This window comes from Phyllostomus discolor, chromosome 9 (assembly GCF_004126475.2).
Source record: "Phyllostomus discolor isolate MPI-MPIP mPhyDis1 chromosome 9, mPhyDis1.pri.v3, whole genome shotgun sequence".
Lineage (NCBI taxonomy): Eukaryota > Metazoa > Chordata > Mammalia > Chiroptera > Phyllostomidae > Phyllostomus > Phyllostomus discolor.
The window spans coordinates 77,084,723-77,099,482 of record NC_040911.2 but is presented as its reverse complement, the minus strand read 5'-3'; the positions used below and the strand labels follow the sequence as shown (position 1 = coordinate 77,099,482).

At 38.3% G+C, this 14,760-nt stretch overlaps 1 protein-coding gene across 2 annotated transcripts in view; it reads left to right on the top strand.

The window, feature by feature from the left end:
- Positions 1 to 14,760, top strand: part of PLCB1 (phospholipase C beta 1) — a 660,986-nt gene that overhangs the window by 419,058 nt on the left and 227,168 nt on the right. For both annotated transcript variants that reach the window (XM_028524211.2, XM_028524212.2), the window contains exon 4: positions 6,256 to 6,393. In XM_028524211.2, coding sequence (XP_028380012.1) covers positions 6,256 to 6,393 — 138 coding nt within the window. The remainder of the gene's footprint in view (positions 1 to 6,255; positions 6,394 to 14,760) is intronic.

Genomic DNA, 14,760 nt, shown 5'->3' with positions numbered 1-14,760 from the left:
CAGAGTTCTTATTTGCAAATTGGGAAAGAAAAACATAGCTGCTTCTTGGAGTTAGTTTGCAGGTTAAATGGAGGAGAAAAATAACGAACAGCTGGGATGCTGCTTGACCTGTAGTTACTGATCAGTTATATTTACCATTTTTATAGAGAGCTGAACCATTAGGAATCTAAATCTGTTCGTTGCCATGATGAATTTTCTTTAAGTGTGTGCTGGGGTCCAGCCTCAGCAGGGTCTCAGGGTCCCCAAAGGATTCACAGCACAGGCGAAGAGACTGAAGCGAGACATCCAGTGGGGTGCCGGAGGACAGCCAGGCTTTTTGGGCCTGACTGACTCACAGAGAAAAATCTATCCTGATTTTTATAGGGGAGATTATACAACATTCAATGCATAGTGTGATTATTAAAACAGAAATGGTTACCATAGAAATAACTTCGAAACGTACAGAAGGTTTTACAGATCAATCATGTTAAACAAAGAAATAACCGAAAAGTACAGGAGGCCCCACAGATCAACCATATTAAACAAAGGTTGTTTTGACCAAGAGGGTCATTAATCAGATAGCCAACAAAACTATACGGGAACAAACTTTCAGGTGCCAATTAGTAGTAACTAGGTGTCTATTAAGATTCTAGGGATTGGTCTAAATTAAAACGGTGCAAGGGATGATTTATAGGTTATATAGAAATTAGCTATTGTCCATTGAGGTTAGATTTGTCTAGGTTAGGTAACTGGTTTCCTAGGTCTTTTGATTTATACATCTTGGGGGGGGCATGTTTTGTATTTGTTTCCATGTATTGAGATTATTATTTTCAACTAGAACTCCTTGCTTCTTTACACTCCTGTCCAGGGTATGGGAGGGGTAGTGGCTCTAATAAATCTTAAACTTTTAAGTGGTGACTACTTAAGAAACATTTCTAGCAACAGTTTCCTTCAACGTTCTGGCAGTTGGTCTGCCCATAGTTTAATTTTGTCCTTAACTTCCCAGGTAGGGGAAGCAGGCAGCATTAGGGTTGCTAGGGGCCCCTATTCTGTGGTCAGCAAGTCATTTCACGCAGAATCAGAGGCATCATGCAGATTTTTTGTTATAAAGCACAGGTGTCCCAAAATCTCACCACCTATTGCTAGCAGGGACAGGCATACAAGAGGAGATAGACAGGAGATCAGGCCACAGTCACCTCTGCTGTGCAGATGTGTCTCACCCGACCCGACTGTGTCAAGGGTCGGCTGTGGGTCGGCTGTTGGTTGGCTCCCAACTAGCGTGGATCTCATTAAATACATGAGGATTAGTCAATATCAGGAAAATGTCCCTCCTTTAACTCTGTAGCAGACATTTTCAGTGCACTCACCCCTAGATGTTACCTGTGCAGAGTTTCCATATTGTCTTGAGAACATGATCTGGTCATGGAAATGCTAGAGAGTTGACATCCCAGAAGAGACTCTCCACCAATGGCAGATGGGAGCTGACAGATCACTACTTTATGTTCCAGGCTCCTTGGGGACATTCTGAGGTGTGTTTTCCATACAGTCTTAGAGTGGCCCTGGTTGGATTGAGCCTTAGATGCCCAAAGTGCTTAAACCACTCATTAACACACTCCTTACTGGCTTGCTTTCCTCCTTGTCTTGCTTGCCCACTTCCTCATCATGCATCCTGTGATCACTTCCAAAACAACCTCTTGCCCCCAGATCTTTGACTCAGGTCAGCTTCTGGAGCATCAAAACAAACTTTCTATAAGCCAAGCATGTGTATTGCAACCTAGAATTCTTATTGATATAATACAACTTCTTGAAATAGACAGCATTTCCCCACCTCTGAAAATGCCTTTCCCTTGGACATCTCCAAATCCTAGGACTAAGTTAGTTGCTCCCAGAAACTGGGCATGTAATTCCAGTCCCCCTTTTTCTGCTTCTTCTGAGTGTCAGCCTGCCTGGATGTCTTCAGCATCCTTTCCTATTTATTCTCTTTCTTTCTAGCTTGTGAAACGGCATTAATCCACACCCTGAGCTTGTTCCTGGAGAGGAGGAAAACTTCAAGCAGTTAAATTTTTAATTAATCACTAGACTACTATTTAGAGACGTGCCTTGAATGTTACTTATCTCTTTTCTGTGGCCAATCCCAAGCATAACAAAATTCATAGTTTGCCTTTACATTTCTTATAAACCTTTCCCCCCCTTTTATATCTGAATAGTGTGTTAGCTTTAGTTCAATCAACTCATGGTTGGTATTTTTAGAGCACTTTGTTTTGGCTGGAGATGCATAGCCAGGTCAACTCAATTTTTTCCCCTGCACCAACCTTTACACTGAGGCCCCTAATGAGTGAAATGAAGACTGACTCTACAAATTCATTACCACTTTATTTAAAACAAATATAGAAGATCTTGTTCTGATAATAACACTGTTGAGATATGAAGGACAATATAGTACCAGCTCTTATTTTTTTTCTATTGTTTTCCCATAGTCACATTTCTTTGCCATAGTCAGTCTGTTCTTAATATCGCTTAAGTATAAGAAGGAATCTATCTCTTTCATTTCTGAATTTTATACTGACTAAGAAAGACTTTCACATACCTGACCCTTTATATGAATGATGAATTAAAGTTACATCCATATAACTAATTCAGATTGAAAATACTGCATTAAGTGCTGGGAATAAAACTAAACTGATATACAAGTTGTTCAATAAGCCTAAAATTCAGTAAAGACATATTTCATGGGTATGGAAGATAAGGAGGTCAAATTTTTCCCAAAAATGAAATCTAAGCCCTGGCTGGTGTAGCTCAGTGGATTGAGCTCGGGCTGTGAACCAAAGCATCACAGGCTCAATTCCCAGTCAGGGCACATGCCTGGGTTGCAGGCCATGGCCCCCAGCAACCGTACATTGATGTTTCTCTTTCTCTTTTTCCCTCTCCCTTCCCTCTCGAAAAATAAATAAATAAAATATTTTTAAAAAATGAAATCTAGGTATCTTAAAAAGATCTTTTATTTTGGGGATATCTGATATACAAATAAAATAGCTTTTCTTAAGTCATATTAAGGAATGACGTTTAAAGCTGGTCTTTAACTCTTTTAAAAATTATCCTTTAGCTTGTATTTATTCTGTCCATTACCTCATAATATTTTGAATACTATGTTATAATGAGAGCAACCCAGGCTGTAATGCAGTCTTTGTGTCTCTGCGTGGATGAGTCTTCAGTGTCCTATTACCTGGAAATGGGAATCATTACCTTGGGCAACTTGACTTTCTTTGCAACAGACATGAACTGACTTAATCACAAACCCTGGTGATTGAGAGAAGATGAGCTTATTTGGTCAGACAGCCTCTATTTTGTAACTCTTAGAGGAGTTGAGTTGATCTAGGACTTAACTGTTAAAAGTGCAGTTAAACTGTAGCCCCCAGGGTTCCTGGTTGGTCTCATTAATTCCAATGTGGAGACATATTCAGGATACAGTACTGGGGAAAGCAAGTTTTGAGTGACACCTTAGTGAAAATTGAAATTTCATATTTAAGTCATCTCTTTCTTTTTTTTGAGATATTTATATTTCATGTTTTGCAACAGAGAAATTGAATGATTTTAAAGAGTAGTGTGAATAGCTTATTAAAATTTCCAGGAATTTATATCAATTGCAGGGACCAAGAAATGTTTTTAAGTCTAGTAGCAACCCTGAGTAAGTAAATCCTTCCCTGAAAACTGATCAGGAGATTCCATCAATGGGAAACATTCATATATAAAGTTCCTTAAAGGAACAGCTTTTTGGAGGAGGTGTTTTTTCATCCAAACTGTCCGTAGGTTTCTGTTCTTGTTACTGTTTTTCATTTTGTTTGTTTGATTTTTAAGTGCACTCACTCATGTCCCCAGACCTGAGAGTGATGAACCCCAGAAACAACCATTTCTTTATAATCTCTTTCCAGTAAATTACTTCCCCCATAAGGTCCTCTCAAAGCTTGTGCTTTTGCTGTTTATCCTTCTAGACAGTTCCCTCTTTGCTTAGTCTCTGAGGATCTGCTGCAAACAATGGAGTGCAACTTCTATTACTTGAAAGAACAAGTATCTTTTTCAGTAAACATATCAGTATATTAAATAATGAGGAATGAGGTTCGAAGCCACCATGTCAGCTTGGGATATTGTGTTCAACATGAGAAATCTTAAAAGGACAGGTAAAAAGAAAAGCGAAGTCATTTCTAAAAGGAGAGAATTCTAATATTACCAAATTTGGTGTCATTAAAAGGAAATAGATGAAGAAAAGGTATAGTTTTGAAGAAAAATTAAATGATTAATGGTGGAAGAGAAAGAAAATATAGTTGAAAAGTTAGTATGATCCATCACCAATAAAGAGCATTAGTAAGGAACTGCTTATAATATAAATCAAAAGACTTCTCTGTTTACTTCCAGCGCTATACAATTTTAAAATATTGTGGTTAATATTGGAAAAAATATTTTTCAAATCTAACTATTCCTTAAGTTCATGCTTAATAGTCTTTTGTTGTTTGTTGTAATTATGTTAATCATCTCGGATACAGAGAGACTTATATAATGAATCCTCAAGTACCTCCTCAAATTCAACCATCATATCATTTGGTAGCTTGCTTTATTCTCCCAGTTCCAGACAGCACCTCTAAACACTTCATTAAAAATTTTAATTACACAAAAACCCATAGTTTTTCAATACACACATACACACACACACACACACACACACTAGTGGGAAATTTTTACAGGGATGCCACAAAGTATTAATCATCTTTCTTATAAATTCCTGGTGACTGCCCCTAACAGTCCGTAACAGTACATTAGGGACAGTAAGAATCCCAAAAGCCCTTTTCCGGAATTATTTTCTCTCCTGGATATTTCCTCTGGGGTCTCTCTACTCGCTTTGTGTTCCGGTAGTTGAAGGACAATTCAAGTGAACTGCTGACTCCCACATCTAGTCCCTGCAGTTCTGAGAGGTGGCATTCAGTTTCAAGCGTTTCTGAGAATTCTTTTCCTCTTCCAAGTATATAAAAAAGAATTTAAGTACTGTTCAAATACATTTTCTCTTCTAACCTTGCCTCAGTGGCATTCCAACACTGATGCAATTAGCCATTTCATGGAGCAGCTGGTATTCTTTAATTAGCCTTTACAAAAAGTCCATTCTTTTTGAGCATTCTTTTTAAATCTTACATTAATGCTAGAATGCTAAAAATGCCCCCTTGTAGCTATTACTGTTTGTTTATTTAATGCTTTTTTTTTACTGTATTCCCCCCTTTTACTAGGTCATGCAAATTGATGTTTTCTGTGATAGCATTTGATCTTTCTAGGTGGTCTGATGTACTTGATAAGCTTTCAGCTTGTTAGTCAAGTTGAAGTTTCAGTTATATTGGAGACAGCTGTGAAATGGGATTCTCTCTTCATCACTTACCTGAAAGTGTTCCCCTTCATGCAGCCAAACCAAGAAAAAGGTTTTATTAACTAAAGAGAGAATTAATGGCACCAAGTCAAATAACTGAGCTAGAAAGGTTTTATTTGTTTTCTTTCTTTTTTTTTTTAAAGTTTGCTCTTTCTTTGTAAGACTATTGTACGTGAAAACCTCAGAAGGGTGATCAGACTAACCGGCCTAAGTAATCCATCCCTGTTAGCCTAGCTTCTAGCTAAATAAATAAGAATTCAAGTTAATTCCTTACTCAGAAGCTGGCCGCCAATTTACCAAGTGATTGATTTGATGCTAATTTTCTGCATAGACCTCTCATTTCTTCCAAGGCCTGCCCTATGAAGGAAAATAAATTCAGCCAAGCTGACTGAGCCCTATTTCAGGTCTTACTTTGAATTCGGAAGGTTGGGGAATTTCCTTTTCCCAGCAGGACTGTATCTTCAAGGCATCCTCACTTAGGATGTTCCAAAGAATGCAACTTGACCTGAAAAGACTGCAGAAGTTTTTTTTCTATGTCCTAACACCAGTACTCTCTGTTTGTACAAGGTAGGCTTTTTCAGCATCCACCTATGAGTGAGATCATACAGTATGATCTCTGCCTGACTCATTTCACTTAGATACCATGAAAGCCATAAATCCTGAGCCAGAACTTCTCTCTCCACAGCCTTTGGGCAAGTTACTTAACCTCCCTGGGCTCCAGTGGGGGTTGAGGGACTTCAACTCATCCCTCTTTCCAGTAAGAATAAAAGGCAACTTTGCTTTCAAGACATTCTGCCTGTAACTGTTTTAAAATTATGCTACCATGTTGGAACCTCTAGTCATAGACTGACTTTTTTCTGCTTGCTCTCCAGGACCCCAAATTACGTGAACTTCTGGATGTGGGGAACATCGGACATCTGGAACATCGCATGATAACGGTGGTGTATGGACCTGACTTAGTTAACATCTCCTATTTGAACCTCGTGGCTTTCCAAGAAGAAGTGGCCAAGGTAGGGTGGGTACTTTGAAGAAACTTTGAAGTTGTCACCGATGTCTGAATTCTTATGATACTGTATTGATGCCCAAAAGACTTTGAATTTTTGTCATGTTTAACATGTGTTAAAAGTCCATCTCAAAGAATTCAGCTGCCAAGGAGAAGTATAATCAAAGCCTTTCTAGTAATGTCATCTACTTAGAATTAGGGAGTTTTCCCATTAGGAATGAAGCATTTGATATAGTAGATTTGCAAAAGAAACTATAGGTGAAACCACATTCCGTTTTACCAAAACATCTTATCCCAATTCATTCTCTCACATCAGGGCACTTCCCACCCTACTACCCTCCCAACACTCTCTGGGAGGGCAAGCATTTTTGGCACCTTTACAACTCATTTTTACCCTGTGCAGCAACTAGCCCATGACCATGCACATAGTAGCTATTCAATTAATATGAGAAAGAATAAAAAATAAAATTTCAAGTAAAAATATTTAGTGATAAAGAATATTCATCTATGAACTAGAAAGATAAATTACACAAGGCCTCTCCATTAAGAAGTTGCTAATCTATTAAAATAGTGAGCTTTTCAGATGCATACAGAAATAACTAGAGTACTGGCAAGATATATCAAACAAGAAGCTGAGAATTTTTGCGAACCTCAGACTCAAGTTTGATGTTTTCTCTAAAAATCTTTAATTGTCATTAAAAAACATTGAAATGAACATATTGAAAGAGAATGTTTCTTTTTTCATGTTTATAGGATACTAGTGATGATCCTTACCCTTCACACAATTTCTTGCAAGAGTTAAAAGTGTGAATCTAAGAATATTTTGAAGTCTGTGCACCATCTCTATGCCCTTACAGAGCTCCTCACGTCATGGATCACAAACACAGGGTCAAGACAGGCCAGAGCTCTGACAGTTCTCTGAGCTTGACCGAATGTGCTGATGTGACCTCTGATTCTTTAGTGATTATGGTAGAGGTTTATTTCAACTTGTACATAATATCAACTTCAAGTCTTATAATGGAATGAGTAAAATGCCAACCAGTTTTAATATTCTGAGGTTTTTAGAAACTATTCTCCAAGACTGTCACAAATCTAATCTACAGGGTTCAGCAGAAGTAAGGCCTATTTGAGTATGGTTGGTAGGGTAATAATATGGGTGTAATAACTTATTGTTTTAATTTGAACATTTCACCTAAAATGCCACAGAGTGCACTTGAGTGTGATATTGTTATGTTACAGAATTACATGCCTATGATTTTATAATAAAAGATTTTATAATAAAAAGGGGGCATTATTTGTGCCAGACCCTGTATTTATTTTTTCTCTTTAAGAACCAAGTCACCCATTTGCTCTATATTATAATTTATGCTTGTAGAGACTCCAGTGAAACAGCTTCTGTGTGACAGCATTGCACTTGCCTTGTAATAGTCCTTATTCTGGTATCCCAGTAGGGTTGGGTTGTTTATACTTCATCTTTCAGTATATGGATGGAAGATGAATATAGATAAACCCTAAGTATTTGCAAACTATTCTTAAAATACCTTTCCTCATGTTTTCAGGAACGTGTATAAAGGACACATGGACAAAACCAAAGGGGGGTAGGATCAAGGGTAGGAAGTGGGGATGGCTGGGGTTGAGGGGAGTGGTGGGGGGAAAATGGAGAAAACTGTACTTGAATGGCAGTAAAAAAATGTGAAAAAATACCTTTCCCCAAATGCAACCACATTCTATTTTTAAAATGACCAATTTATGAGACTCACTCTCAGTTAAAAACATTCAATAAGTGAGAGATTCTTCCTAAGAGTGAATACAGAATTTATATTACAAATGGATCTGCATATCTTATATTGCATTAAACCTTTATGCAGTTATGTTTGAAATATATTCAATTTTCTCCTCTCTGTTGGTTCCTAGCCACTAATTTTATTTAGGGGTTTTGACTTCTGAGCCCTATAATATTCCCCATCAGGACATTTTTTTAGCAGCTACTTGTCATTCCTAGTATAATTAATTAAGCTACAGAATGTTTTGCCTTCCCTGGCTGTGCTAAAATATAGGATATTTTTCCCCCAGTGAAATTGCTCAGCCAGAAGGTTAAGATTTACAAACACCATTTATTCTGAAAATGTGTTTTCCATCCTTCTAATTCTCAGTATTGTCTCATAACATCACACCTTTAATCTCCAGGGCCAATGTACATGATACCTTGTGTAGTGCCGGCAGCAAAGGAGACAGCTTCCTCATTATGCAGAACGCCTGAGAGAAACCTGAACTTTTCTGAAAGTCAAATGCCTCCAGAAGAAATTGTTTAGAAAGGGATTCTGGCTCATTAATTCATTCAACACATATCTGATATATGCTTTCTCTGTGTCAGCCACAGTTCCAGAGTTACAGGTGCACATTTTAGAATACTGAGAGCCAGCATTCTGGGCGAAATACACAGATAAACACATAGAAGTAAATGTATCACCGGTCAGATGGAGGTCTATGAGGGAGAAGAAAGCAAGAGTGGACGGAGAGTGAGGGTAGGGAAAGGAAACTTATTCCTCGTCGGGTGCTCTGAGAAGGCAAAAATCTGATGGAAATTGTTCAATTGCAACATTTTCATAAATTCATGAGAAGTTGGCTTGGATCAATTAAAACTTTTAATCAGCACCAGGACTTAACCACATTAATTCCTAATGATACTATTTCTGATTTGAATGCTTTCTTTCTTACCTAAATCACCTGAAATTGATTTTTTAATTTATTCTTTAAGACAAGGACTCCCTTAAAAGATGGACTTGGGGACTAAAACTGCCTTTTGGTTTTTCCCTTGGTAGCTGGACTAAAAACATGATCTCCCTTGCGATTAACCAACAGTCATACTTGTGACTATACAGCATGATTTTCCAGCCCCTGTTCCCTTGGGAAACCTCCTTTAATATACCTGGGAAATAAGTGTTTGTTTTCTTTGTCACATCTGCCCTTTGAGTCAGAGAGGAAAAGAGTGATCAGCTGTGTTAAATGCTGCTCATGGGTTAAGTAAGATAAAGACCAAGAACTAACTACTAGATTTAATGATACAGGTCATTGCTGGCTTTGATTAGAGCAACTTCAGTGGAGTGCTGGGGTCAAAAGCCTATTGGAGCGGGCTCTGGGGAATACCGCCAGAGGCAAATTAAGAAGCCAAACATGATAGCTCTTTTGAGAATATTTTATGAAAAGGAAGCAGAGAAATAAAAATATGCCAGAAGGGGTACGTGAGGTTGAGAAATGGTTCTTAAGATAGAAGAAACAAGGATAGATGTGTGTGCTGGTTGGAATGATCTCGTCGAGGGACCATGGCGCGCTGATGTAGGAGAGCATGAGAATGGCTGGCCAATGCCACTGAATAGGCCAGGGCAGTCAGGTCTAGTGCAGGGCACAGCACGCTACATCCTGGGGGCCAAATCTGGCCCACCACTTGTTTTCATAACTAAAAATATTCATTTATTTACATACTGTCTGTGGCTGCTTTCACAAGACAGAGCTGAGAAGTTATTACATAGACCATCTGGCCCACAAAGCCTAAAATGTTAACTAAATTCCTTAATTAAACAAAAAAGTTTGATGACCCTGTCATAGTTCACAAATGGAGGGGCTGGACGCAGGCAGGAGCAAGGGCATTTCATCTGTAAAAGGACAGAAAGCGAGGTACATCAGTAGGGGTGCTGATGAGTGGTGTGGGTGGCAGAGGCAGTCATACAAGTTTTCTGATTGCCTCTATTTTCTCAGTGACAAAGGAGACAGAATCAGTAGGTAGCTGAGGCAAAGGACTGTTTGAATCCTCCAGCCTTTTTCAGCACCAGTTGGTGAATTTCTTTAAAGAAGTGACTGGTAAGGTTAGCATGGACTACAGAAGTCAGATCCTTCACATCAACTCTGAAAATAATGTCATTTTGAACAAGTTAATGTTTAACAGATCAGTACAATGTTTTCCATTGGTCAAGGAGTCTGAAGATAACTTCTCTTCTCCCTGCCCAATTCTAGTCTCTCTTTCCAATATTCGGTTTTTCTTTGAGGTTGGGGACCACACAGAAAGGGACTTCTACTTGTGTACATGACTCCCTGAGTGCATGCAGTCTAAACAGCAGAGTGCAGGTACTTCCCACATTGCTCTGAACCAGGGGCGGGGTTCACAGGACTGTCATACACCAGTGTTTGTCTTCAGGTCTAAGGGATCCTGGGCAACTGATAGGAGACTAGTTCATCCAGAGAATGAGATCTGTCTCGTCATTGGCAAAGAGGAATACTGGTATCAAAGACAGTAAAGGTGAAGCCTTCCCTGTTTTGGTTTTAGAAAATTAAAATGATTTTCAGCATCTCTTCCCCCTGGATCCTGGTCCATGGCTGGGTCCCTGGAAGCTCATCCCCTCAACCAGCCCCCCAGCCCCTATCCCTGATTCTTGTTCAATGCAATGTATTACTGAGATGGCCTATCAGCCTTAGAGACAAGATTTGACATTCAGGTTCTAATATTCAGTCCTAAATAGTTCGATACTCTGACCAGCCCCTGGGTGGAAACATTATTGAACCATAGCCCAGCTTGTCAAATTTCGGCCCAGATGTTGCTCCAGTATGTTGAAATATAGTGGATTGGAACAGCAACATCCAGTAGGTCAAGGCTGAGCTACCTGATGACAGGGTCATGCAGAGGAAATTTTGTATGCACTTCTCTGCACAAGGATTGACAGGCACCATCACTTTCAATCCTTACTTCTTCACACACTAAATTCTCCTAAAGCATGTATAAATTGGAAAAGAAAAATAAATTCATTCATCTAGTTTTCCCACGCTTCTAATAGGAACTCAGCCAGATTTTTAGAAAACTTTTTATTGAAATATAATATACACATTAAAGTGAAATATAATATACATGGAAAAGTAAAAATGTACAGAAAAGTGATGGATTTTTGAAACACACCCATGTAAATAGCACTCACATCATAATTAGAGCATCACCAACACACCAGGCATCTACCCTCCTAACAGACACTTATTTTGACCTCCAAATTTATAGATTAGTTTTACCTGGTTTTAAATGTTCTGTCAGTGGAATCCTACGATATTTTTCTTTTTGGTCTGACATTTATTAATCAGTATTATATATGACTCTTCTGTATTTTGCATGTGGTTGTCATTTGATTATTCTCTTTGCTAAATCGTGTATACAGTAGCCTCCCAACCTTATCCACAGTTTCTATTACTCACAGTTGACCACATTTCAAAAATATTAAATGGAAACTTCCATAAATAAGCACTGATACATTTTTCTTAATTACACATCCTTCTGAGCAGCATAATGAAAGCTCATGCCACCTGGTTCATGTCCAGTGTATATGGAAGGGAGAGAGAAGTCAGAGAGGTGAGGAGGAGTGACAAGTGACCCAAATAGTGATAGATGGCCACTGTAAAAATTTGGCTTTACTCCAACTTCCATGGGTAACTATTGCATCATTTTGAGCAAGGGATTGATTTGGTGTGATATTTTAACAGCATTACCCTGGCTGCACTGTTAAAAGCCATAGAAGTGGGTGCCGGAATGGAAACACAGAGACAAAAATGCTGGGGCTAGAGGTAATAAGAAATGGTTGATCCTGGAGATACTTTGAATTTAAGCCAAAAGAGTGGCTATTGGATGCGAGGGACATGGCATGAGAGAAGGAGGCTGCTAGGGCTGATCTCAGCTCTGTTTGAGACAGAGAGCTGGTTAGGAAGGGAAAGTTAGAAATCAGTTTTTTACATAAAATTAAAAGTAGAATTTGTCCAAATTAGCAGAATGAACACAGGTGTGACCTCTTATCTCTCTTGTGATGCTGTGAAAATTATGGTAAAGGAGAATAGATGCCCAATGATGAAGAGAATGACATGGGTCAGTAGATGACCTATTTCAGTATGTTTGCAAAAGAAGATGGAGAGAGGAGAATGCTTGATGAAGTGGAGGAAACCACAATCTAAATCATGGATAGGGCTACAGCCAAGGAAGTCACCAACTTGATCAGGTATAATTGAGAGAGGCTCCACACTTGGGTGCTACTAACCCAGCAGATTGTGTATTGTGTTGGGGGTGACGATAGTGTCGATTGAAGGAATAAAGACAAATGGTCCGACCTTCTCCTCCCTCTTCCTGTGCTGCATGTAGGATAATTGATAACCAACCACTTCCCATGTCAAAAGGTGAAGGTTTGTCTTCTTTGGAACTGAACAAACTATTTGAAAAGAATTATGGTGGCAAGCATTGGAGTTAAGGATCCAGAGTATAAAGCTCTTCTCATTCTAGCCTTTATGGATACCACATTGTAGAGGCTAGCATCCACATGCTTACCCTAAACAGAAGTCCGCAAGCAAGTAAGTTTGACTTACACACTCAGAGCTCCATGTCAGCCCATCATTGCCCTCATCTAAAATGTGAACTGAAAACAAAAAAAAAAATCACAGACTATTGAGAAAGAGTACAACATTGAAAAATAAAGGAAGCCAAGATAAACAAAAGTGAAATGATAATAGAAGATACAGGGATAATTTGAGGAACATATTAAATCTTTTAAAAAAGAAAGTATCTTCAGGGAAAGTTTTCAGTATATTATATCCATGAAATAAGAACAAGATGTTATGAAAAATAGGTAACAAAAATAATAGAGTCTTCTCAAAAATAAAAAATAAGGTAACAGAATGAAAATCAAAATTCTATACAACTGTTGTAGGTGAAGGGAATCTCCCAGAATGTAGAACCAAACAATGATGAACCCAACAAACAAATGACCAAAAAGCTGAGGACAAAAAGTTGGCAATAAGACAGAAAAGATAAGAGATGTACACATAATCAGTCTGAAGAATGTGGCAGCCAGTCAAAAGGAGGAAACATGAGAGGCAAATATGAATGACATAGTGCAAGAAATGATGTGAAAGCTAAAGAAAGGTCTCAAAATTGAAATAGCAACTATAGCAGAGTAATATGCTCAGACAATGTGAATAAGAAGCTATAACATATTAGATCATTTTTTAAAAAAAACTTGTTTCTTTCCCCCAAAAGAAGATTAAGGTAGAAGGAGGGACAAATTTAAAAGGAATGTATTATGCAATATAAGCCATGGTAAAGCATGTAGGAATTTCAACAACTGGAAGAGCAGTCAAAAAAGATTGATATTATCTTAATATTGGGAATTTTCCCCTTGGAAAGCCACATGGTTCATGGTGTTGGAACTGTGGCAATTAAGATAATTGTAGCCTTGCAGAAAATTTCATTTGCATTTTTGTGAGCATGTAAATATTTACTTTCCTGGTTTTAAATTTTTTGAATCAATTTATATGCAAATATTTGAAGTCAGTTATGGATACTGAACAAGATAAAAACATTTCAAATTTGACAACTGAAGAAGTAAATGTAAGGTAACAAGGGTTGGAAGTAAGAAGATTGGTCATTAACTGTCCTCTTCTCACAAACAGAGAAGCCAAGAGATACTAGAGAAGCCAAGAGATCTCTCATTGGTGGATCAAGAAATGGATTCAGGATGTTGCCTGAGGTTGTAGAAGTGGCTGGGGAAGGAATACTGGTGATTCAATCCAGCAAAGGGAAGGACAAAAAGCAACAGGAGTTGGGATAACAGATTTAAAGCCTCATCAGTCAGAGCTGGGCAACAGTAAATTCTGAAATCAGTCAATCAAGGAAAAAGCCATGTACATATATTCTCCAAAAATATGGAAGTACTGCCAGAAATAGAAATGCTGAAAATGGTTTTCAAGAAGAACTAGGGTAATCATGTCATAAGCAATCATTGACTTTTGTTATAATCCCTCTGGGCATAGTGTTTTAAACTACATATCGTTTCTTTGATAAACAATATATTTTTAGATTGCTAACACTTAAGAATTTGCTGTGGCTGTCACTGGTCAAAGCGTTTAACATGAATTACCTCCCTTAATTCTCACAACAGCTCCATGAAGTAAGTCCTATTATTAGCTTTAATTTATAAGCCAAATGAAATTCAGACAAGTTAAAAAAAACTGATCAAAGATGATTCTTTAGGGCAGGGGTTACATTTAGCTTTGAATAACAGAAAATTAAACCAAATGGTGGCTTAGACAAATTAAGAAATTGAGGGCTTTTTTGTTTGTTTGCAATTTCTTCTCATACAGCAGGACCCTGAAGGTGGGTAGGTGGGTGGTTGCAGCATCCATTCAGTGCTTCAAGGATAACAAGGCCAAGACCCCACGACTCTCACGGCCTTTCCCTCCCAGATCTGGATGCCTCTGCAGCTCCAGTCCTTCCATTTGGGTCCCCAACAACAAAAAGAAATGAGCACCCACATCAGGAAACCACATTTTCCTAAGGATTTGCAGCAGACTTCTGCTA